This window comes from Antechinus flavipes, chromosome 4 (assembly GCF_016432865.1).
Source record: "Antechinus flavipes isolate AdamAnt ecotype Samford, QLD, Australia chromosome 4, AdamAnt_v2, whole genome shotgun sequence".
NCBI lineage: Eukaryota > Metazoa > Chordata > Mammalia > Dasyuromorphia > Dasyuridae > Antechinus > Antechinus flavipes.
In genome coordinates, this window is record NC_067401.1 from 193,774,020 (window position 1) to 193,799,387 (window position 25,368).

The window sequence follows — 25,368 nt, forward strand, 5'->3', positions numbered from 1 at the left end:
GTACTTTTATAAAAGTACATGATCTTTTACCAGATCTTCTCTGGTCTTGTCTGACCAAAATGTCACATTGAGTGATGACTCCTGGACTCTTGATCCAGCTATGCCACCAAATGTCCAAATAAACTTGGATGAGTCATTTTCCATCCCTGGACAGATTCTTCATTGATCAAATAAAAGAGTTAGAGTAAATAATCTCAGAAGTTGATTCCAGAGCTCTAAAGAGAATGACTCATCTTTCCAATCTCTTCTATATCTATCATGCATGTGTTAACTGAGCTAGATTATTCATCAATTTTAAATTGTGCTCTTTGTTTTTCTGCCTTCTTCTCTTTGTACAAGGTATTGCTCCTTCTTAGAACACTGATTTCTTCTCAACTCTACCTTGTTTAGAATAGAAGTGATTTCTTCCTTCTTAAAACTTCATAGCACTTTGTACCTACACATTATCTTTATTTCATTTGTAATTATTTGTTGAACATCTTAAATTTATTGGGAGATTATAAATTTCATTTAGCAAATATTTATTAAATGAATGATTGTTGCCTTTGGTGCTCTTCACTGGTGCAAGAATAGATTGCCAATTTTTTCTATAAATACTATCACTTTATGGGATACTTCTATAAATCTTTCAGATTAATTGTTTAGGAGTACCTATACCTAAAAAGCTATAAAACTGTGCATACCTTTTGATCCACTACTAGATCTGTATCCCAAAGAAATCATTAAAAAATGGAAAAGGACCAACTTATACAAAAATGTTTTTTCCTATTTTGTGACTTTTATGATTAAGCTCTGTCCATGGGATTGCAGGGGTAACAGTTCCAACTGCTTGTGCAACTCTAAGACTTGACTTTGAGCACAGGGTACCTTATGTTGAAGTCTTGCTCACAACAAGGGATAATCCTCCCTGGTCTCTCTAGGCAACAGCGAGGCTGTCAATTTGCCTTCTGCATTGAGATGGAGCCTGCCGCAGTGGTCTGCCATACTACTGAGTCAGGACAAAGGGTCTAAGTTGCTGATCTCCTGTGATTAAGACCCTCTTGTTAGCTTTTCTGCACATTGTCTGAGCTAGGTTAAAGAACCCTTTTGGGGCAGCTAGATGGCACAGTGGATAGAGCACCAGCCCTGGATTCAGGAGAAGCTGAGTTCAAATCTGGTCTCAAATACTTTGACACTTCCTAGCTGCGTGACCTTGGGCACGTCACCTAACCCTAATTGCCTCAGCAAAAAAAAAAAAAAAAAACCTTTCACTCCAGTGAGACTGACCTTTCTTAAAGTCCTTCTAATCTGTCTTGAGTTGGGGAGTGGTTTCATTCCATCAGACTCTGTTCAGAGACTTGGTTTCATGTTTTTAGGGAACCTGGAAAAGATGGAGCAGCTTCCTGGCTTCACTCAACCATTTTGGCTCCTCCCCCAGAATTCTCTTATACAAAAATATTTATAGCAGCTCTTTTTTGTGGTGGCAAAGAATTGGATCCTCATCAGTTGGAAAATGGATGAACAAATTATAGTATATGAATGTAATTGAATATTATTATACTATATAATAAATGATGAGCAGATGGATTTTAGAAAAACCTAGGAAGATTTACTTGAACTGATACTGAATAAAGTGAGCAAAACCAACAGCAATATTGTGTGATGATTGGCTTTGCTAGACTTAGCTCTTATCAGCAATACCATGAGTTAAGACAGTTCCAAAAGATTCATGATAGAAAATGCTGATTACATCCAGAGAAAGAACTATGGAATCTGAATGTAGATCAAAGCATACTATTTTCACTTTTTTGATTGTTTTTTCTTTCTAATATTTTTTCCCATTTGTTCTGATTCTTTTTTCACAACATGACTATTGTGGAAATAAATTTAATATGATTATACATGTTTAACCTATATCAGATCATTGACAGGCTTGGGGAGAGGAAAGAGGAAGAAGGGAGAAAAAAATTTGGAACTCAAAATCTTACAAAAGTGTATGTTGACAACTCTGAGGTACCACCTCACTCCTCTCAGATTAGTGGATATGATAGCAAAAGATAATGATAAATATTGGAGGAGATGTGCAAAAACTGGGACACTAATGTATTGTTGGTAGAGTTGTGAACTGATGTAACTCTTCTGGAAAGCATTTTGGAACTATACCCAAAAGGCTGCAAAACTGTGCATACCCTATGATCCAGCAGTGCCACCATTGGATCTGTATCCCAAGGAAATCATAAAGGAGATAAAAAGACCCACATGTGCAAAAATTGTTTCTAGCAGCTCTTTTTGTGGTAGCAAAGAATTGGAAAATGAGTAGATGCCCATCAATTGGGGAATGGCTGAATAAGTTGTAGTATAAGGAGATAATTGAATTGTTCTACAAAAATGATGAACAAGCTGATTTTAGAAAAGTCTGCAACGATTTACATGAACTGATGCTGAGTGAAACAAGCAGAATCAGAAATACATTGTATATAGTAACAGTAAGAATGTTGATGATCAACTATGAAAGATTTGATTCTTCTCAGTCATTCAGTGAGCCAAAACAATCCCAATAAACTTTGGATAGAAAACACAATCTGCATCCAGAAAAAGAACTGTGAAGACTGAATGTAAATCAACATATACTATTTTCACTTCTTTTTTCTGTTTTTTTCTCTCTCCTATGTTTTTTCCCTTTTGTTCTGATTTTTCTCTCAACATGATTCATAAAGAAATTTGTATTAAAAATTAATATGCATATATAATCAGAAAATTTTTTAAAAATTTAATGACTATTTAAAACTTTTTACATATAATTGTAAAAAACAAAATACTGTTAGTAAGGAAACTTTTTTTAGAAGTAGTCTCAAAAATGAGGGTTTAAAAAAAGTTTATTGAAGGTCTATCCATTTTAGACATCATTAGAATATCAGTAACCTCTCCAGTACATCTTTCCATTGTGTCATCCTGGGTGCCTCCCCCCATTAGGTTATCCCCATCCAAGTACCTCCCCCATTATGTCATTGTTCTTGTTATCCTATAAAAAATCTTGCTGTTTAGTACTGAGTGCTGGATTCTTTGAGATGATAGTTTTGTCCAGCCCTGGGACCAACCGTGGATCCATTTGGTCCCAGTATATCTCTCCATTTAAAAAACTATTAAATTGGTCTCTTTAAAAAAAGTTTATTGATATATTTCTTTTAATTTCCCAATACATTATTTTATTTTTTTGTTGTCTCCTTCTCTCCCATGCCTGCATTACAGAAGACCAACATTTGAGATATACATATATGTGTGTATATATATACGTATGTATATATGTATGTATGTGTGGACCATTTAATACATACTCTATATATCAGTTCTTTCTTTGGAGATTTTCCTTCATAAGTCTTTCATGGTTGATTTCAACAATTATATTACTCAGAATAGCTTAGTTATTCAGTTACTCTTTGAACAATATCACTGTTATTCATACAAGGTTCTCATGATTCTGCTCATTTCATTCAGCATTATTTCATGCAAATCTTTCCATGTTTTTGTAAAAACAAACTGCCTATAATTTCTTATAATTCAGTAATATTCCATCACAATCATATATTACAACTTGTTCAGGCTTTGCTCAATTAATGAGCCCTCCTCACTTTCCAGTTCTTTGGCACCACAAAGAGAGCTTCCATAAGTATTTTAGAACATGTTAAATTCTTTGCCTTTTTCCTCTATCTCCTTGGGAAATAGACCTAATAGTGGTATTACTGGGTCAAAGGATTAACTCATTTTTTATTTTATTTATTTATTTATTTTTATTTAATGATTACTTTATAATGACAACATTATTCCTTGCACTCGTTTCTTTTCCGATTTTTTTTCCCCTTCCCTCCCTCCACCCCCTCCCCTAGATGGCAAGCAGTCCTTTATATGTTGGATATGTTGCAGTATATCCTAGATACAATATATGTTTGCAGAACCGAACAGTTCTCTTGTTGCATAGGGAGAATTGGATTCAGAAGGTATAAATAACCCGGGAAGAAAAACTAAAATGCAGATAGTTCACATTTGTTTCCCAGTGTTTGTTCTTTGGGTGTAGCTGCTTATGTCCGTCATTTATCAATTGAAACTTAGTTAGGTCTCTTTGTCAAAGAAATCCACTTCCATCAAAATATGTCCTCATACAATATCGTTGTCAAAGTGTATAATGATCTTCTGGTTCTGCTCATTTCACTTAGCATCAGTTCATGTAAGTCTCGCCAGTCCTCTCTGTATTCATCCTGCTGGTCATTTCTTACAGAACAATAATATTCCATAACATTCATATACCACAATTTACCCAGCCATTCTCCAATTGATGGGCATCCATTCATTTTCCAGTTTCTAGCCACTACAAATAGGGCTGCTACAAACATTTTGGCACATACAGGTCCCTTTCCCTTCTTTAGTATTTCTTTGGGATATAAGCCCAATAGAAACACTGCTGGATCAAAGGGTATGCACAATTTGATAATTTTTGGGGCATAATTCCAGATTGCTCTCCAAAATGGTTGGATTCGTTCACAACTCCACCAACAATGCATTAGTATCCCAGTTTTCCCGCATCCCCTCCAACATTCATCATTATTTTTTCCTGTCATCTTAGCCAATCTGACAGGTGTGTAGTGGTATCTCAGAGTTGTCTTAATTTGCATTTCTCTGATCAATAATGATTTGGAACACTCTTTCATATGAGTGGTAATAGTTTCAATTTCATCCTCTGAAAATTGTCTGTTCATATCCTTTGACCATTTATCAATTGGAGAATGGCTTGATTTTTTATAAATTTGAGTCAGTTCTCTATATATTTTAGAAATGAGGCCTTTATGAGAACCTTTAACTGTGAAGATTTAACTCATTTTTTAACTCTTTGGGTATAATTCCAAATTGCTCTCCAAAATGGTTGGCTCAATTCACAATTTCACCTACAGTATAATAATGTATTTCTTAAAATATCAGTCATTTATGGATATCCTTTTCCCTATGCCTAAAGAGCTATAAAACTGTGACCTGAATTAAAGTCCTTCCTTTAAGGAAGGGATCCTTTCATTCTCTATACTTGTATCCCTTGTATCTATCACAGTAATGGGCACAAAGTAGGAGTTCAATAAATAGTTGTTGGTTGATTGATTAACACACCAACTCTCTGAGATCAGGTGGCAATCTCTCAAACCTTGAGGCATTTCTCTAAAACCATAAGTTGAAGAGACAGTACGAACTTGTGTTGGCAGTGAGAGCTTCCTCATTCTACATCCTCCTACTCCAGTGAAAACATGCTCCAGTCCTTTCTCTCTGTCTCTCTCTCTTTCTCTCTCTCTCTCCATCCTATGAGTCTTTTTTGTAAAAAAAGAACAAGATAGTTCAATAAAACCAACACAGCATAACTGACAGTCTATGAACCATTTTATACTCAAGTTCCTCCCTCTCCTCTGCTGAAGAAGAGGGAGGTATATATTCTTATTTCTTCTAAGTGACTGAGACCAGCCAGAGCTGTAAGAGGTGATAGAGAAGATGGTTTTAGGAGTAGGAGAGGAAAAATACAATACCTAGGCTATAATAGGTGAATTCAGATTGGTAGCTATTGAAGAAAGTTGTTTTGTTTTTTACTTAGTATTAGTTTACTTTTTCCAATTACATGTAAAGATAATTTTCAACATCCATCTTTGTATGAGTTTTAGTTCAAAATTTTTTCTCCTTCCCTCCCTTTTCTCTCCCCTCCTCAAGACAGCAATCTGATATAGGTTATATATGTATATCATTTTTAATATATTTCCATATTATTCATGTTTGAAGAACTGTTGTGTATCAGATGGTCATTCATGAAATCTAGTTTGTGTCACTATAGCTGATTTTTGGAGGAATAAGTATATTGTCTATCCTTGTATGTTATTTTATAAGCAGGGAGTCCATGGCCAAAGTAGAGGAGGGAGGAACCGCAGCAAGCGGAGGAGCTGCCAGGCTTCGTTATTTCTCAATAAAGAGGACAGTATCTCAGCAATCACTTGATGGTGTCTCACAGGATGGTGGTGGCCCTGAAGATAGGCTTTCAGTGGACAGCGATGGAAGTGATAGTTTTGTAATGCTTTTGGAATCCGGTAAGTAAAAGCAGAGTTTAGGAGCATCTTCAGGAATCTCTGTTCTTATTAATGCCTATAATGGCAAATTATGTAAATTCAAGATGGCAGGATTCAAGAGTTAAAACTTTATAAAACATAAATTTTAATTTATTTAATTTTTAAAAGGTAAGTTTTTTAACTTAGTGGTAGAATATAATTGAAATTATACCTCAGACTTTATCTTTACAACATTATGATTGTTAGTATTTTTGCTCTTTTACTAAGGAAACATCTGACACTTAGGAAGAAAGGGCGCTAATCACTCAGTTTTGGATTATATACTTTAACTTCTGGGTCCCAGGCTGCTTCCCAAATATTTACTTTTTCTTATAGATTCTGGATTGGAATTAGTACCTCCAGAACAGCTCCCATCAACATTGGATGTCAGTGGTAATCAAGAGAGCCCCAGAGTAAATGATGATGGCCTAATATCTCCAGAAGTGAATAGCTCAGTGTCACCTAGCAAGAGAGACCCTATTCTTCAGCCGGTGAGTTCTTCATTTCTTCTTCAGGCATAGAAAATAGGCCATTTGCATTGTTTGCTGTGAATCTCAAGTCTTAATGCCCTTCTCTTTACAGGTATCAGTTCTAGTCCTAAAGGTAAGCCAGGTAGCTCTTGGTATTGAAGCACGAGAGCAGGACCTCACTGTAACCCTACAGTCAGAGGAACTAACCCTTCAGCAGCCAGGCATTGTGAAGCTTTGGCAGTTTCTGCATGAGCAGTGCCCAGGTAAGGGTGACTCCTACTCTGAGGTTTGGTAGAAATTGTCTGGGGAGGTCATTAGTACAGTTTTCTTCTGAGATGAGTTACTACAAAGAACATTTGAATAGGTTCTGGATATGGAGTCAGTTCAGTTCTCTGATGTTCTTAATGTCTTATCTGAAAGAAATGAGATAGAAACTACTCTGGCTACCTTTTGGGGTGATTATATCAAATGAACTTATGCTTCTGAAAGCCAAATTACTCTTATCATTGTATATATACAATGATTTATGGTTATCTCCACTTATGGGATGTATGTTCCCATGATATCATATACTTAGTGCTGCACCTTCCTTTTCTTTATGGAATCCTCCAGGGAGAAAGAATCTCATGGAAACCTTTTTATCTGGAAAATGATGGTATCTTTCTGTGGCAGAAGATCTGAATTTTTAATGGGCTTCCTTATGTTTTTCTTTCACCTTGAAGATTAGAGTACACACCAGGTGTAGACTTTTCTTTGGTTGTATTTCTGTTGACATCTGCAGATATACACTCAACTTCATTAGCATCTAGGATCCATCCCTAAATATTCCTTGTCCTTTAAAAAAAAAAAAAAGGAAACTTAGGATAAGTGAGAATGTTAGTTTTTCTTTGGGGTATGCTTATACTAAAGCTCAAATCCTGAGAAAGGAAGAAATCTAATTGAACAGAGGGTCTTGTGTCTTAAAGATTACTCCCCTTTTGTTAATTTCTGCCTGAGGATGGTTTTTTTTTCCTTGATGTTATTTTTTTTTATTATAGCTTTTTATTTACAAGATATATGCATGGATAATTTTTCAGCATTGACAACTGCCAAACCTTTTGTTCCAACTTTTCCCCTCCTTTTTCCCACCCCTTCCCCCAGATAGCAGGTTGACTAATATATGTTAAATATGTTAAGGTATAAATTAAATACAATATATGTATATATGTCCAAACAGTTATTTTACTGTACAAAAAGAATTGGACTCTGAAATATTGTACAATTAGCCTGTGGAAATAAAAAATACAGGCGGACAAAAATAGAGGGATTGGGAATTCCATGTAGTGGTTCATAGTCATCTCCCAGAGTTCTTTCACTGGGTGTAGCTGGTTCAATTCATTACTGCTCTATTGGAACTGATTTGGTTCATCTCATTGTTGAAGAGGGCCATGTTCATCAGAATTGATCATCATATAGTATTGTTGTTGAAGTATATAATGATCTCCTGGTCCTGCTCATTTCACTCAGCATCAGTTCATGTAAGTCTCTCCAGGCCTTTTTGAAATCATCCTGCTGGTCATTTCTTACAGAACAATAATATTTCATAATATTCATATACCATAATTTATTCAGCCATTCTCTAATTGATGGGCATCCACTCAGTTTCCAGTTTCTGGCCACTACAAAGAGGGCTGCCACAAACATTTTTGCACATACAGGTCCCTTTGCCTGCTTTAAGATCTCTTTGGGATATAAGCCCAATAGAAACACTGTTGGATCAAAGAGTATGCTCATTTTGATAACTTTTTGAGCATAGTTCCAAATTGCTCTCCAGAATGTCTGGATGTATTCACAATTCCACCAACAATCTATCAGTGTCCCTGTTTTCCAACATTCCCTCCAACATTCTGCATTATTGTTCCCTGTCATTCTTGCCAATCTGACAAGTTGTAGTAGTATCTCAGAGTTGTCTTAATTTGGATTTTTCTGATTAATAATGACTTGGAGTGTTTTTGCATATGGCTAAAAATAGTTTCAATTTCTTCGTCTGAGAAGTGTCTGTTCATATCCTTTGACCATTTTTCAATTGGAGAATGGCTTGATTTCTTATAAATTAGAGTCAATTCTCTATATAGTTTGGAAATGAGGCCTTTATCAGAACCTTTGAGTATAAAAATGTTTTCCCAGTTTATTGCTTCTCTTCTAGTCTTATCTGTATGTTTTGTTTGTACAGAAACTTTTCAATTTCATATAATCAAAATTTTCTATTTTGTGATCAATAATGATCTCTAGTTCTTTTTTGGTCATAAATTCTGAGGATGGTTCTTAATAGGATCACAAGAGTGATTTGCCTTCTTTCTATGTTCCCTGCCAGAGTCTCCAGCTCTAAAGACTAGCCACACCAACCCAGCTGTGGGCCTCCGATTTGATGTGGGACCCTGTGCTGCTGTTCATTCTCCCTTGGCTTCAAAGAATGGTTTCCTTCACCTCTTGCTCCAAGGGGGCAGTCTGGAATTGCTGACTTCAGTACTCACTGGCCTGGGGCCCTTCTTGGAGGATGAGGAGATTCCTGTGGTTATCCCTATGCAAATTGAACTGTTGAATATGAGTATCACCTTAAAGGTGAGAAAAAACTTTTCATTTTCCTTTGTTGATAGTGTGCCAGTACAATTCAAGCTACAGCTCTTTAGCCAAACATTGTAATGATTTCTATACCCTCCCCCCGCTTCAGGTGTCACATAGTATTGTATTGTCTAGTAAGTATACTCATCATGTAATAGTATATGTTATAACTATCCCTATTGACACCTTATATTTCAGCTAGACTAAAAACTATGAGGTTAGGGACTATGATTAGTTTTTTATTTCCCTTAGTGATACTATAATTTGCACAGAGCAAGTGTTTCTAGACATGTCTATTGAATGAGTAGAATGGGTTGTGTGAGAAATTTGTTGGGCAGGGGACCACTGTTATGACCTTAGTTTCTCCTGTAACATACCTGCTCTTGTACATGATGGGAATGTTGTGAGAAATTCAGAGATGGGAAAGTTTAAGGTTCATGACAAGAAGATGCTCCAAAGAATCAAAGCCATTTTGTCTAGCCTGGCTGGGGACATCAGGAGGTTGTTTCTCCTCTCCTATATAGGATGATAGCCTCCCAATTTACCCCACATCCCCAGGACCTGTCCCAGTCACTCTGACCTTGGAGCATATTGTGGTGAAGCGGGATGATGATGGTGTCTTCCAAATCGTAGGTAAGTAGATCTTCCTTCTTGGACATGCCCCCCCTCCTTCCTTTTTGTTTTTCCTTATAAGAACTCTGGAATCCACTTGCTTAGAAGCCACAGTTTTGACACTGCTAATGCTTTTTTTTAATCTAGGTGCTGCCCAGGACAAGCCATCATCAGAAGGTCCTCAGCATGAGAAAAAGCAACACTCAGAGGAACAGGTGGTTGGATTACCTGCAGGAATGCTCTTTGGACCCCAGGTAAAGACCTGTTTGAGCAGGATATGCCTCCCCAAACTTACAGGTGTATGTAATTCAGGCAATGAGACCTTCCAGCCACATATACTTTTGAGTTCCTCTTATCTGGTAGCATCCACTCCAAACAGGGCTAAGTAGCACACCGTCACAATTCATTCAAATGAATGACTATTGTTCACACATTCCAGTTGTCCCAGATGTGCTGATCTTTAGTCTTTGGAGGAGGTGAAGCAGGTTGTAGGTCTTGTTTATATAAATCCTAATTAAGTACTTCTGTCTTTTTTCTCAGTGATGCAATGTGTAATGTTGAAAAGAATCACGATAGTAGTAAAATATTCAAAAGATTGTAGATTTAAAGTTGGAAAGAACCTTAATGATCATCTAGTTCATGTCCTCTTTTACTGATGAGGAAACTAAAGCCCAGAGAAGTTAAATGACTTGCCCATTGTCACTAAATGGAAAAGCCGGGCCCAGTAACTACAAAGCAAATCTTATTTCTAATACACTTTAACCATCAATTTCTTGTTATTCAGGGGAAAGACCTGTCCACCCTACAGAAGGAACTTTTAGCCACAAAGCAAGCATTAGCCTGTGCCAACAAAGACAAAGAGAAGCTTCTACAAGAAATCAGGAAGTACAATCCTCTATTCCAGCTCTGACAGCAGGAACACCAGCTGCCTTTGCCCATGGGAAAGAACACTAATAGCAGAAAAAAAAGCAAGCTCCATCTGATATTGTACATGTCTGTTTGATTACATTGGAGGGAGAACAGGAATTTCTGAACCTGCTCCTTTCAGGCCTGTTTTGTTCCTGCCAGCTCTTCTAGCCAAAGACAGGAAGCTTTGTGTGTGGTTCTCACTGTTCTAGTGCCATTCACAACCTATTTAAAGCTCCACATGCCCAGTGGGCCCGAGTCTTTTGGTGTGTAAGACATTTCATGTCCTGGGGTCTTTGCAAAAATGCTCACTTCCTCCTTAACACGAGTTTGTATAAGGGAGAAAACCTGCTCCTTCCAGTAACCTGAGAAAGAACCACCAAAGATCACATGTCCCAGAGCTTCCAGTAGCAAAACTCAATCAACATGGCCATGAACCCCAACTGAGGAAATTGCAGCTCCACAGAGAGTAGTTCAGCATGATGATGGGTGCAAAGGGATGGATGGAGCCCAACATGATCCAGATGTAACACCTTAGGCATGGTGAGAGAAAGGGACAGCACTCCACCATTCTTGGAAAAGGAACTGAGCATATTTCATCTTTGCATATACTGCCATCAGATTTTTCAGGAAGGTTTGTTAGATATAAGAAGGAACTAAATTCATTGTGGTAATGTAATAGTAGTAAACAAGGGTGCAATGCCAATGTTGTCTCTTCCTTCTATAACAGTTTATTTGAAACTCAAAACAACAAAAATGGTAAGCACAGAGCTTAGTTGAAAATCTGATCTGGTAGAAGTGCGAGAGAGATGAGTGGAATTCTTGCATTTGATCTTTGGTACTGTTGATTTTCTGAGGCTTTTAGATCTTTACAATTCCAGCCCCAGCCCTCATCAGTTCTTTCCTTCCCATACTCTTCTTCTCTATTCCCCCTGTAGATGAAAGTGTGAGTCAGAAACAGTTCTCTTCATATTAACCAGGATGGAAGCTAATAATATTTTTTTAACCTTCAGTATAAATATCCAACATGCACAACCCTTGCTTCCTTTGCAATTGTGACTTTTCTTTGCTCACGTATTAACTCTTCTCCCACAGAAGAACTTGCATTTTCCCTTCTAAAATAGGCAAGTCTCCATAATGTGCAAACCCAGGAAGCATATCATTTGGTTAACTATAACCAGGCAAGTTGGTCAAGTTGAGTCAAGATAGAATAATTTAACAGTTTTATATCATAACTTATTGGAGAAAGGTTAACACTCTTTTTCTTAAACAGGAAAGTGTTCAACTTTTCTTTGAATTAGTTAAATTAGACTTTTAAAAAGTTTGGCAAGATTCCACACCAGATTTTCCTAAAGTTACTCCATAATAACTTTGGAGGAATATGATACAGGCAGAGTATAAGTAGGTTGCTTAAGAGAAGTCATAAGATAAATTCATATATGATAGCCTCCTAATCAACTATTAGGGGAAGTTAGAACTTTGGGGATACACATCACAATAGGCAAACATATTCTCTCATAAACCATTCTTTGTAGGAATTTTGAAGACTAAGTAGAGTGGACTTTAGGTCTGACCAAGTGAGAATTTATGTTTTTTAAAAAGAATGAAAAAAAAAAAAAGGACCATAAATTTGAAAACGTTGTTAAATCTCATGCTCACTTGAATGAAGTTTAACTCATAGCTAATTGTTTTCTTCTTCCCTTACAAAGAAAATGAGAAAAATTCTATAATAGATGTCACCTAACAAAATTTAGCTGGCATACAGTGGGCCACAGTTGGAAATAAAAGCGCTGAATTATGACTAAGGGTATAACTTTAATAACTGTCTTGCCAACTTCTAGGGTTTGCTCAAGTTTTGTGACAACTGTAAAAAGCAGGGCAAAGTGCACTGAAAGACTTACAGCTTTTTGGCTTCCTTATACCAGGCAGTTTCTGCCATTGTGTCTTGAAACTTTCCTTTGGGAAAGATAGTATGGATCATCTCCTCCTAGTTTACTAGGATGATACCATCTAATCATGTCTTCCATGGTTTCTCCATTGCCCTATATTAAGGGAAAGAAGACTTTTTCTTAATGAAGAAAATGTGAAAAATTGGTAGTTCCCTGCTCAGTGTGCTGCTGAAGAGTGATGGGGGAGAGTTGCAATGTCTCTCTGCCCACTTCTCTGGGCTTGGAGGGGCTCTGCCTTTCTGCAGCTTGACCTCCTATACATAAAACCATGAAGAAGCTGTGAACAAAAGAAATGCAGACAACCTTCAGCAGCTCTGTCTTTGTCTAAAATGCAGCTCTGCTGTCCTTCAACAATAGAATGTCTTGACATTCTACTCATGAATGGTTTGAATATGAAGTAGTTAAAGTTGTATCATCTAAATTTGTCACGCAGACTTCTTGTTTACATTGCTGCACATAAGAGACTAAAACACAGGACCTTCTCCAGAGCCACTGAGATACTGTGTAAATGTTGTAGTTACATGAATTTTGACACCGGAATAATTTTGCAATTCAGCTTTTGCTTGGGTTCATTTATTCTGACCTATGGCAAATAGAGGAATAGATTCTTTGCATGATGTGACTAATTTTTTCTGACTCATAGTTTGACCTTGGAATTTTATGGATCTCAATGTATGCTTTTTTTTTTTCCATAGCTCTATAAAGAATGATCCTTGTGTATGGAATTTGTATGCAGGTGCTAGCTACTCCTATAGGTGCTTATAGGTAACCTATTTAAATTGGATAAAACTAGGGCAAGTATGTTGTGAATTGGAAAGAAGGTAACTTGAAATGTTAATTGATACATGAATTCTTTGCATTTATAAAGAAATGTAAAAGCTGTGCCATGTTAACCAGTTGTCACAGCCCCAAAGACAAAGGCCTTGATCACTTTTCAATTAATGTATTGTCAGTGTTTGCTGAGAGATCTTCCTCAGTATTGGCATCATACTTTCAGGAAACTTAAACATGGCATCTGGTTACCTCTTCTGCTTTCCAATTAATCATCAAGGATTGATCCCTTTAATCAGGTTTGGGTAGTAGCCACTGTCTTTCTATTGAATAATTTCCCCTTCTTTCACTATGTGGATAATGGGAAGCAACTAACATTAACAAATGAAACTCTTGTTAAGTCCTTTAGATTTTTAAAAGGGACATAGAATAAGTCCTTTGATTTGGGAAGCTTAGGAGCCAAACTCTTCCATAATTCTCTTCACTGTGGCGCTGTTTGCTAAGTGACAGATATATAAATGTGTTCTTCCCAAATTACTTAGAAATCACTGCAACTCTTAACTATGAGCCTTACTGGGCACCACTGACAGTGGCAATCGTTGTGACCCATCAGCCCAAGAAATGCTCAAAAGTTAACTGAAGCAGAGGTTCCTTCCTTCCTTATACCATAGTAAAAGTTGATTTGGTTTAATTTATTGAATTTTGATCAAGACTTAGAGTCTTGAATCTTTTCCTTGTGGCAATCACTAAAGCATCTTATATGTAGACTGAGGGAATCTGATGTGGAAACCCTTTGTTTTAGTAGTAGATATTCAAAATCAGGCTAGTAGATAGATCTCTTATAATAATTCCTTTTCATATTTACTAGGTAGAACTTCTGCCTTAGAAAGAAAAATTAAGAACCATTTTGCTTGAATTGTAATGAAAACAATGCCTTCTCTTTTTCCTAATGAAACACAAGAGAAAGGAAACAACTTCTGGGAATTCCCAAAGTTTCAAATTGGCCTTATTATTGCTGATCACTGTCCATAAAAGGTCACTTCACTATCCTCTGTTGGAGTAAACAGTGTGGATGTATCTGCTGAACCAGAATCCTAGTCAGTATTAGGAATTTTAATGTTACAATATCTAATATTTCCATGCGTGTACTGGTTCTGTGAACCACCTGGAAAAATGGTAAATTAAACTTACTGAACAGCACTGGCTACAGGTCTGTCTGTTTGTCTGAGAGGAACTGGAAGAAGCCTTTTTAATCCTGCTTTCAAATTCATTTAAGAACCCTTTCTATGTGAGATGAATCAGATTTATAGTAATAAAGATAAAGGATCTTATGTGATTAAGGAAATTATAGTTCGGGGTCACACCTACAATAAGATACACTTGAGAAGAAACTAGATATTTTATTAATTTACAGAAAAGATAAATGCACAGTTTGTGACAACAACAACAACAACAATATATAATAAATCCTAATACTAAAGATCATAGCAATGCCAATATAGATATAAGAGGTAATAGAAAACAAACATCACCAATCCAGGGAAACAACAACTTCTAAGTCTTCTCAGCTGGGGAATCCTAGGATAGAGCTTTCAAAGTCTTGTCTGGGAGCAAGGGATCCCAGGCAGAGTGAGATTCCATGGGTGAGATTCCAAAGTTCTCTTTGGAACAGAAACCTAATAAACCCTTGCAAACAAAGAAGGCTGACTGTCTCCTATCCATCCTGTGTGCCATCCATTGAGAGGGTGGCTAAACCTCATGATGGAATTCACATTTGATGTTCATTCTCAGAGAACTGGGCTTAAGTTTCCCAGGCAGCAGGTTCTGTGTTTGTGTTGGATTTAGCATCTTCAAAACATGCCTGGGGAACACAACAGTCTATATGCACAATCTGCACTGAAATATGGAAGAACTTCTAGATCCATTTTACATTCAGATCTTCAAATGTTTACAATGAAAAGGTTAACCGTCTATATCCCAGACAGAAAGCTATGGAAGGTGAGAAAAGGAACTATTTTTCCACACTCCAATCAATCATCCCTTACTGATGACTTTTTAAGTTTTGAACACACAAATTAAATTGCATATGTCCCAAATTAGAAAATAGTTTAATAATCACACACCAAAAACCACATGATAAAGTTTAATTCTTAGAAAGAAATTACTGTTATCATTCCACTTTTTGCTAATATTGTAAACTGAACTGTCACATTTTACAAATTAGAAATCACTGGCCTGTTGTTATCAATTTCAAATCAGACATGAAACCCTGACCGCAGTTTAGAGTTCCAATGTGAAACTTACAAAATAAGACACTCTTGAGATTAATTAAGAAGATTGATCCTTCAAAGAAAGCAGTCTTGTATGCTTTTCGTAAAGGGTCTCTATATAAGAACACTTCCCCTTTTCAGTTAGCCAAGTAAAAGTTATCACTGGGGCAGTTAGATGAACTATTAGCTGTGTGACCCTGGACAAGTCACTTTACCCCAATTGTCTCTCTCAAAAAAAGTTATCGCCAATACGATCTGAACTAAATGATCCTGCATTGATAGGAAACAAATCTGAAAGTGGTTGCACCCCTCTGCTAGGTAACTTTGAGTGTCAAGACCCGGGGTCAGATATTCAATATCCCTAAGGGCTGGGACATCTGAGCAACAGTGCACAGTACCTCAATGAAAGGAATTAAGGAAGGCAATCCTATTTTCAATAGTACATCTTAGGAAGTTCCTAGATCTAGTGAAAGATGATTTTTTTGTGCTTTGAATTAGGAAACTGCCCCCTTGACTTTAGCCTTCGAACAGCTTCCCGCATGTGTTTAGGCTGTAGTGGTGGCAGCTCTCCCCATTTCTCACACACATCCAAAGCTAGAAAAAAAAATCCAAGAGAAAAGCATTTCAGTCCTACACATTAACTTAGTCTGATTTTTGATCCTTTTCCTTCATTTCTTGAGCTAGCAGAATGCTGTTTGTTCTATTATAGGAGGAAATTTAATCCTAACTTTCCATTTAAAGCATATCCCAATTTAAGAGGAATTCAAATTATGAGAGTAATGTCATTTGCTAGGGACTTTATTTAGAACTTGGGAATTTAACTGAAGATTCACCATTGTGGGGATGAGGGAGGAAGGTGTACATGTGGTTGTGTGCTACCATTTTACTTTTCGGGTGTGTTTCACCCTGGCAGCATTAATAGGTCCTTGAAGAAGGACCAAAATATCAGTTCCATTTCTGTGGGTTAAGGAGTCTGAGCTTTCCTACACATTTGTAGCTACTTAAGATAAATAGGGGTCTAGAGAGAATTAGAAAGCATGGAGATCATGCTAATATGAATATACAGTGCTGCCCTGACACCATGCCAATAGGAGAGCCTACAAACAGCTTAGGGAGCTTACTAGTATTTAAAATCCAAGTAAAAAGCATGAACACTATGGTCCCTTGATATTTTTCTTAAAAATAAAAGCATTAAGGATTCAATCCAATATTTACAATAACATCTAGTATATTAGGCATTACTCACCTTCTTCTACCACTTCTCCAACGAATACTTTAGAAATGCCTGACATAGCAATGACGACATTCTGAGATACTGAGGTGCCAGTAATAGATTGGATCAGCTTGAAAGACAAAGCATTTTTAAGATTAAGATTATGTATGATGAATGGGTCTTTGGAACATAGGGTACTCAAGACAGTATATTTGCTGATTAGAATAACTCAAGTAGTTCTAAGGTTTACAAAGTATAAGGACACAATTTAATTATTATCTCCTTTTATCTTTTGAAATATAATCACCAGGAATAAAACTATTGCCCTGGAATTGAGGGAAAAGTATTTCTTCCACCTTTAAACCATTAAGTTCTCATCTCTGCTTCTGAGTATTCCTCTAAGTCTGGCTTTATCCTAATGGGTAATGGCAGTGAAGCCAAGTAGTCCTAGTCCATCCTTACCCGTTTAATAGCAGCTTTAGGGAATGCTGATCGACGGTACATTTCATAACGATTTAGCTGTTCTTCAGAAAAAGAAGAAACCAGGATTCTGAGGGAAAGAATAAGGAAAATATTTCTATATTTCTATATATGGAAATATACTATGAGATTGGGATTTTAAAAAGTTCTTTGTCTCAGCGAGCTTGCAGCAAATGAGGATGAACCATATTTATCACTTCAAGAGAAGCAACAGTGAAATTGGAAAATGGACATTTAATGGCCACCATATTGGGCAAAAATGTGTCCCAGATCTACAATATGAATTCTCTGTGCCTTCCAAAAGGACAGTTGTTTCTAGAAGCCTACTTTGCATCTCTTCCTGGCATTTTGATCCTTTAATATTTTAGATTTAGTAAAAGGTAAATTTTGTGACTTGTACCTAAACAGGTAAAGATGAGGATTAAACTTTTTTGTGCACAAATCTGAGCTTTCAGGAAAAATGAGATGGGAAGGTAACTCACTGCATCTTCTGAATTTCATCTTCATCTACTTTGTGCATTTTCTCTCTCCTCTCTTTAGTTTCTATCTTCATCTTCTTGGCTGAAGGAGGAAGTAATGATGAATCCTCTCTTCCAGTTCCTGTTAAATCTGATGCTTCCTGGCCCTTGAGCTGATAGGACAAATTAAAGAAACCAGCTTATTTACTTGGCTGGCTTTCCAGGCTGACTGGATTTAATGGCATTATTAAAAATGTAAGAATAAACCATTTATTGAGCACCTATCATGGTGGGTGGGTTGCTTCTCTCAAGGAGCTAGTGGTCTCTAGGAAGAATGTCTAAAACATTAAAAAAGGAAATTGCATTATATCTGAATTAGTACACAGTTATTTTTCTTAATTATGTAATACTGGGGAGAATGGAATAATAAAATTAAAATCCAATATAGCAATCAAATTTCAGCCTTCATTCCAATCTACCCTCAGTAAATTAATATTTTTTAGCAGCAAGTCATTTTACCTTTTTACAGGGTTTTAAAGGAACAGTGAGGCTTGAATTTTAAAATGACCTACAATTGCATATAGAGCTACCAATTTGTTGAATAAGGGGCAATCTATGTACTTTTTTGTCCTTTTGCCATTCTAGGTTTTAGATGTCTAAATTTGGTCCTAGGAAATAGGAATGGGATATTATAATTCCATGATTAATCTTGTCCAGAATTTGTAGACATTTCAGGACCAATCTAAGGCAGAGAAAGTCTTCTGACTCCAGACACATAAACAAGTTATATGTTGTTTAAGAGTGAAGGCACAGGGGGCAACTAGGTGGCACAGTAGATAGAGCACCAGCCCTGAAGTCAGGAGGACCTTAGTTTGAATGTGGTCTCAGACTCTAGCTGTGTGACCCTGGGCAAGTCCCTTAACCCCAATTACCTCAAGAAAAAAAAAATTGAATAAATAAAGGCACATTTGGATTGATATATTAACCTTGGCTCCTCAATGTGAATTCACCTAGTAACATTTGGTTGTGATTACTGAGCTTGCCCAACCAATCATACTTTCATTCCCTGAAAAAATGTAGTTGAGATCCAGGTACCTGGATTCAAATCCTAACTCTGACAAGTAGATGTATGACATCATTTAACTTCTCAATGCTTTGAAAAGGTCTTAAACAGATGACTTCTTTATGTTCCTTTCAGCTTTAAATCTGACCACAAAAGTAAATGAAGATAAATAAACAGAGGCAAGCAACCTTGAATAGGTTATAGTTCCTGCTTGTGATTTAGATGTGACTGTTTTAGGACATTTTTAATTTCTACTAATATATTCCCAATTGCCTATTTAATATCTCCATTGGATGATACTCAAAATCTTAACTTCTTAACTTGCCCAAGTTAACAGCTTCCTTGCTAAAGTTTCTGAGACACATTACCTCAAAAAATGGGGTTAGATGAATAGTACAGAGGTAAGGTTGTTCCTTAAATATAATTACCAATGAAGACTGAGATTTTCTAAAGATTTCATATTAAATAATAAATTATAATATATAACTAGAATGTTGGTCAGGATACTATATAGGGATAAACCTGTACCTCCTAGTCACCTACTAGGCTTAAAACCCTGGAATGACAGGTCACAGAATTAGTAGATACAGGAAGCTGTAAAGTATTAACTAGATTTCAGCAAAGTATCTGAAAGTTTTATAATAGTGAGATAGATCTGACACTAGACTCAAATAGTTCTTAATAATTCAATGTCATCTTGGCAATAGTTCTCCAGTAGAATGCCTCAATGATCTATGCTTCATTCTGTACTATTTATATAAGCTCTTGATAAAAATTTTAAACATACAAATAGCAAGATCATCTAATGTTCTTATACCCCAAAGGGGGGAGGGAAGGAGAAGCTAACATACAGAATGAGAGAATTAGGATTAAAAACATCTTGACACACTAGGATAATGGGCCAAACTTGGTAAGGAAATGTCAGGTTGTACACCGAGTTAAAAAAAAATCAATTCAAGCATAGGGTAGGTGAGGATTTAGAATACTTTGAAAAAACAACCAAACCTGTAAGTTTTCGGGTGTCACTATGTTTCAATCCAGTCTGCCACTTAAGCCCTTTTTACTTTGGCTTCTAATACACCTTTCTAGTCTTACTTTTTACTGATTTTATTATATATAATTATGCTTCTCCAAATTTGGACTATTCTTAATACCCTTAGCATTTCCAACATCTCTCAGCTTTCCTTTCCCTTTTCTGAAATGTTATACCCTGCATCTGCCTTTCAAAATTCTATTTCTCTAAATCTACTTCAAATACCATTTTCTTCAGGAAGTCTTTTATGAGATCACCAAATGAATATAACCACACCCTTCTCTGAAGCCTATAAATCTATACCTTGCTATCTGTATATTTATATTTTCTATCCCTTATACTTATCCCCTACCTCCTAAGTAGGCTAATAGGATATAAGCTTCTGTAATGCAGTGACTTTTAATCACTTTTGTATACATTACACTGCCTCTCAGCAGTCTTTTTATATGGTAGACACTCAGTAATGCCTCAACATGGTATAGAAGTGACCTTGGGGGTTCTTAAAGTGAAATTAAAACTCTGATAGGTATTGGAAAGCCTTTAAGTATCTGAAAACAAGATTAGCAAAGTGAAGGGAAGTTCACTAACACTGTATGCTGGCTGTTGTTGATCAGTTTTTTTCATAACACATATGCAAACACAAAAAACCAAAATGATTCTTAGTCTTGCAGCCCCTCCTTCTGCAAAGCAAAAGAAAAGATAGTAAAACTGTTAAGAATCATAGTTTTTAGGCTATTTATAACTTCAATTTAGTTGATGGTGCTCTAAATATGAGTCCCTTGTGAAAAGTGGATATATAAACAGAGGAATTTAACTGGCTCAACTTGATAGTCTCATAAAGGGAACCAAAAAACAAATGGAAGTTGCAGCTAAATGGTTCATTTTCCTTGAAGCAAAGATTACCATGAAAATAACTAAAGTTCTTCATATCAGACTTTAAGCTTAATCAGCATATACTTTGCAGCTTGATAATGGCTAAAATACAAAAGGTGAGAATAGATGTGGATGATAACATATAACTGGAAAAGTAAATCTAAAAAAACTCATGAAATTGAACAATGTGACCAAGCTTGGTCCTAGAATAGTAAGAAAATGTATTTTTCACCCTTCTTTGCAGAAATGGTGAATTTGGTGTGAGATGTCAAACTCAGATAATGTGTTGGCTAGTTTTGCTGAAAATGCTTTCTCTCAACAACAGATAGCTCTCTGGAGAAGGGAAACAGTGGAATATATTTGAAAATTAGTAATATAATAAGTAATATAAAAATAAAGGCTATCGAGGTAGCTAGGTGCGCGCGCACACACACACACACACACACACACACACACAATGCCAATGTTAAAAATGGAAATATGTTGGAAATTTTTAAAATGAGTGACTAATGATTTAGTACACAGAAACCTCACATGCATGAATGTCAAGAAAAGAATTGAAAGCTTTTGGGCATAGTACCAAATCACTTATTTTCAAAGATTCCAACTCATTAGTGATAGAATCATTTCCTGTTTGTATAGTCAGACTAGATGGTTTTTAAAACAAGAGTAAAAATTAGTACAAAACTGAAAGGAAAAGATATGATTTGTCATAAAAACAAGCCTACTTTGACCCAAATAATTACTACCAAAAATGGAATGTGGAAGGATACAGATACAAATTACAATAATTTTATACAGTTTAATAGATATAAACCATAAATGCTATGGTGTAGAATTCTGTGGCCTCAATTCTAATGGATGGCTCCTCCAAAAATCTCTATTTATAGAGGGAACCCAGCCAGCTATGTCTCATTTTTTATGTTGCCCTCTGGACTTTACCAAGCCTCTTCTCCAACCCTTTCAGCTTCCTTTTAGATATTGCCTTCCCTATTAGAAATGTAAGCTTCTAGTGAGCAGGAGCTATTTATCTCTATTTGTTTGTATTGCCCAGTTTAGCACAGGGTCTGGCACTTTATTTAAGGGCTTTAATTAACTAGAGCAACAAGCAGAAGATGGAAAAATCTTGCAAAGATTTGTATAATGAACTCTTTTAACTATCAAGGAAAATCGAGTTACTGTATTTAGACTTAATATCATACTCCTAATTATACTTTATAGAAGAATTTCTAATTTAAAAAAACAAAAGGGAAATGCAACTATATTAGCTCAAGTGTACACAGAAAAGATCCATGTAAAAGACAAAATTGTTAAAGTACCTGACTTTTAAAAAGTTCTTTGTAATCTGGCTCTAGCCTACCTTTCCAAACTGATTTCACTTCACATATTCTATAATTCAAATTAATGTCTTTGCTTTTCTACATTCAAGATATTCTATATTCCCTACTCCTGTCCTTTGCACAAAATTTTCCTCACCTCTGTCTTCCAGAACTCCTAGGATCAATTCAAGTGCCTTTCAAAAGGCATTTCAGTTGTTAGCTCCTTTCTACTCACCCAAATCACTTTGTATATATCCTCTATTATTCCATGAACATGTATTTCTCCTTCCAACAGAATGTAAGCTCTTTGAGGGCAGGGACTGTTTTATTTTTATCTGTATCCACAGTGTTTAAAACCTAATCTGATAAACTGTAGGTGAGTAATAAGTGCTTGTTGAATGGATGAATGAAATCAGATTAATTTGAGTTTTTTATATACGAAAATGTTTAAGATTTACAAAGTGTGTGTATGCTTGTTGAATGAATAAAATCCTAGATCCGTGAATTTTTTGTATACCTAAGTTTTAAGATTTACAAAGCAGTTTTTCCATTAACATTGTGCCCGTCGGTGATCAAAGTGTTATCTGCATTTAATAAATGAAGTAATTAAGGCTGAGGAGGTTAAGTGACTTGTAACCATGGGTTGCACAGCTGTAGCGTTTTGGTTGTCAGGGAGGAAGAAAAAGAAAGGTAATAAGTGGAAACGAAAGTAACATAAAAAGCAAATATCAATACAAATTTTAAAAAATAAATTTATTTTAATATTTTTATTATGTGAGTATCTTTGTACAAAGATTTGAACCGGTCATATCAAGTTTAGGGTCTCTCAGTGAATGAGAAACTGATGTGTCTTAGATAAAAAAGAGGAAAGCAAGTATAGAAATGTCAAGACAGCAAAAATCGGGAGTCTGTGTTTAGTCAGGAATAAAACCAACGAAGAAAATGTCAGTTCTTTCTAGGACGAGGCCATTATCCAACTGCCCATTTAACCACCCCACTGCTCCTAGTTTTCCTCCTGGGTCCAAGCAGCACCACCGCATCGACTCTCCTGCTGGTTCCATGTAAGGGGGGGAAGAGTAGCTTACAACAGCCGCCTTGCTAAGGGGGACCGAGGCTCTCTTCACCACGTCCCGCCTACCCCCGGTGTTCCCTCACCGGCGGTGAGGGCGGGGCGTGCTCCCCAGAGCTCCAGGCTCCAGACCCGGGGCTTTTTCCATCCAACGCACTCATGTCCGCAGCCCTCGATCCACCGACGAGAAGAGGGAGGAGTTCGAGTCCCACTAACCCCCCAGGCCCTCCGGGAGGCTCACCTCAGCGTCTTCGGCCGCAGCCTCCCTGGAATCCCCGTTCTCCTCCCCGTCCGTCTCCTCAGCGGCCGCATCGGGAGGCTGGGCAGCGGCGGCAACGATCAGCACCTCGTGTGAGCCGGAGCCCTGTCCGGCCCTGTCCGGGAACGACCCTTCACCCGGCTCATCCATCGCAGCCCCGCAGGGACGGAGGAAAGCACGGAAGCTTTCCATTATTACCAGCCAGGCAAACGAACTTCCTCCCGTCGCACAGCAGTGACGATGCCGTACGGAGCGTCGGGGGAGCCAATCCGCCTCCTGGCCCGAGAGGGGGCGGGAGAAGGGAGGGAAGTTCAGTTACATCTCTCCTGCTGTAAGAGCCCTCCCCCCAAAGTACAAACGCAGATTTTATCTCTATGGGGGCTGCTGTTTCCGCGGCTGGACCTCATCGAGAGGCCTCTCAGACCCGGCGGATTAAAGCCGGAATTTAACTGCTTTCCCAGCAATAAGCATTTATCTAACGCTTACCCTGTGCTAGGCGCCTGGCCGGGGACACAAATAACAGCAAAGCATTCCTTCCCTTCAATTCGAATTTCTCCCCTGACTTTCACAGGCTTCTACTCCGTTTCTCCCAGCATCCAGTCCAATTCTTGATCCAATCAACAAACATTTATTAAAGGCCTATAGGTGTAAGGCAAGCTAAACTCCGGGGACCGAAAAGGAGGCAAAGAACAGCTTCTGACTTCAAGGAGTTACTTTCAATCCAACGGGGATGATAACGTGCCGATAAATATTTACAAAGCAAGTTATATATAAAGAAATGGGAAATAATTAATAGAGAAAAATAAAGAGAGTTTGAGAAAAGCTTCCAGTGAAAGACAGGATTTTAGGTGGAACTTAAAGGAAACCAGAATTGGGGTGGGGAAAGAAGAGCATTTCAGGTATGGGGACAGCCCGAGGGAATGCCTAGAGTGGAGAATGGAAAAGTTTTGTTGCGCCAGGAGGACTCTCCCTGAAAAGAAGATTAAGTGTCAGGGAGTAAGGAAGAAAACGGGAAAGGCTAAAGGGGACATCATGAAAGATTTTGAATGCCAAACAAAATATTTTATATTTGGTCCTGGGAGCTATTGAAACTGATTGAGCAGAGGAGAGCCATGGTCAGACTTGAGCTTTATGAAAATCATTCTGGTGACTGAAGGATGTTTTAGGGCGGAGTGAGACAAGGCAGGCAGATCACTAGCAAGCTATTGCAATCATGAATGAGAACCTGCACCAAAGTGGTAAAAATAATGTCAGAGGAGAGAAGGGGCTATATTTGAGAAAGATATTGCAGAAGTGAAACTCATAACCTCTACATTTCAGGTTTGAGGGATTGGAAGGATGGTGTTGTCCTCTACAAGAAGAGGGAAGGTAGGAGGGGAGTGGTTTGGGGAAAATATAATGAATTTGTTTTGGACACATTTGGTTAAGGTGTCTAATGGACATTATTTGAGAAGTCTAGTAGGCAATTGGAGATTGGAGATTGGAGATCAGTAGAGAGATTGGGACAAGAAACAGATTTAAGAGATGATCAGTATAGACATAGTAATGATGTAAATTGTGTCCCCATTAACCTTTGGGGGGCCCTGATGTAAACTGGTTCCCCTTTTTGAGGGGAATTCCTAAGTCTCAAACCCTAGTAGGGACACATTTTTTCCCCAGACAATACTCTTCCCAAGATAAGTAATCTCATTTAATTGGAAATCTCCTTCTGGGGCATAGTCAACATCTTTTTGAGTAGATCAAACTCCCAGTTAAGTAATCTCATTCAATTTTAAACTGAATCGAAGCCCCAAGCCTCAGAAGGCTAATAAAAGTCAACTCTGAACCCCGAATCTTTGCAGATGTCCTAGCAGTCCTTTTGCCTGATAAGAAAGCTGTTAGTGTACTGTTTTCTTAACCCACCTTTGTTAATTCCTAA

The 25,368-nt window shown here is 37.2% G+C and overlaps 2 protein-coding genes across 3 annotated transcripts in view; one reads left to right on the plus strand and one right to left on the minus strand.

The window, feature by feature from the left end:
* Positions 1-14,613, plus strand: part of BLTP3A (bridge-like lipid transfer protein family member 3A) — a 72,871-nt gene extending 58,258 nt beyond the window's left edge. Inside the window, exons 15-21 of one of the 2 annotated variants that reach the window (XM_051996430.1) lie at positions 5,890-6,086; positions 6,441-6,595; positions 6,687-6,837; positions 8,928-9,175; positions 9,700-9,808; positions 9,935-10,041; positions 10,572-14,613. In XM_051996430.1, the coding sequence (XP_051852390.1) occupies positions 5,890-6,086; positions 6,441-6,595; positions 6,687-6,837; positions 8,928-9,175; positions 9,700-9,808; positions 9,935-10,041; positions 10,572-10,697 (1,093 nt within the window). In that variant the 3' untranslated portion in view covers positions 10,698-14,613. The remainder of the gene's footprint in view (positions 1-5,889; positions 6,087-6,440; positions 6,596-6,686; positions 6,838-8,927; positions 9,176-9,699; positions 9,809-9,934; positions 10,042-10,571) is intronic. The other variant, XM_051996431.1, reaches the window with a different exon arrangement.
* Positions 14,614-15,540: 927 nt separating this feature from the next.
* On the minus strand, positions 15,541-23,726 carry TAF11 (TATA-box binding protein associated factor 11). Its single transcript, XM_051996442.1, has 5 exons — positions 23,433-23,726; positions 17,859-18,007; positions 17,359-17,446; positions 16,930-17,026; positions 15,541-16,277 (listed from the first exon to the last, which is right to left on the minus strand). The coding sequence occupies exons 1-5, from the start codon at positions 23,640-23,642 to the stop codon at positions 16,147-16,149; spliced, it is 675 nt and encodes a 224-aa protein (XP_051852402.1). The 5' UTR covers positions 23,643-23,726; the 3' UTR covers positions 15,541-16,146.
* Positions 23,727-25,368: the final 1,642 nt, after the last annotated feature.

Coding starts and splice junctions, on each gene's coding strand:
- TAF11 (XM_051996442.1), bottom strand. CDS start 23,642: ATGGAAAGCTTCCGTGCTTTCCTCCGTCCCTGCGGGGCTGCGATGGAT. Junction 17,447..17,858: donor GATGAAATTCAGAAGATGCA/GTGAGTTACCTT, acceptor TCTTTCCCTCAG/AATCCTGGTTTCTTCTTTTT. Junction 16,278..16,929: donor TGGAGAAGTGGTAGAAGAAG/GTGAGTAATGCC, acceptor TTTTTTTTCTAG/CTTTGGATGTGTGTGAGAAA.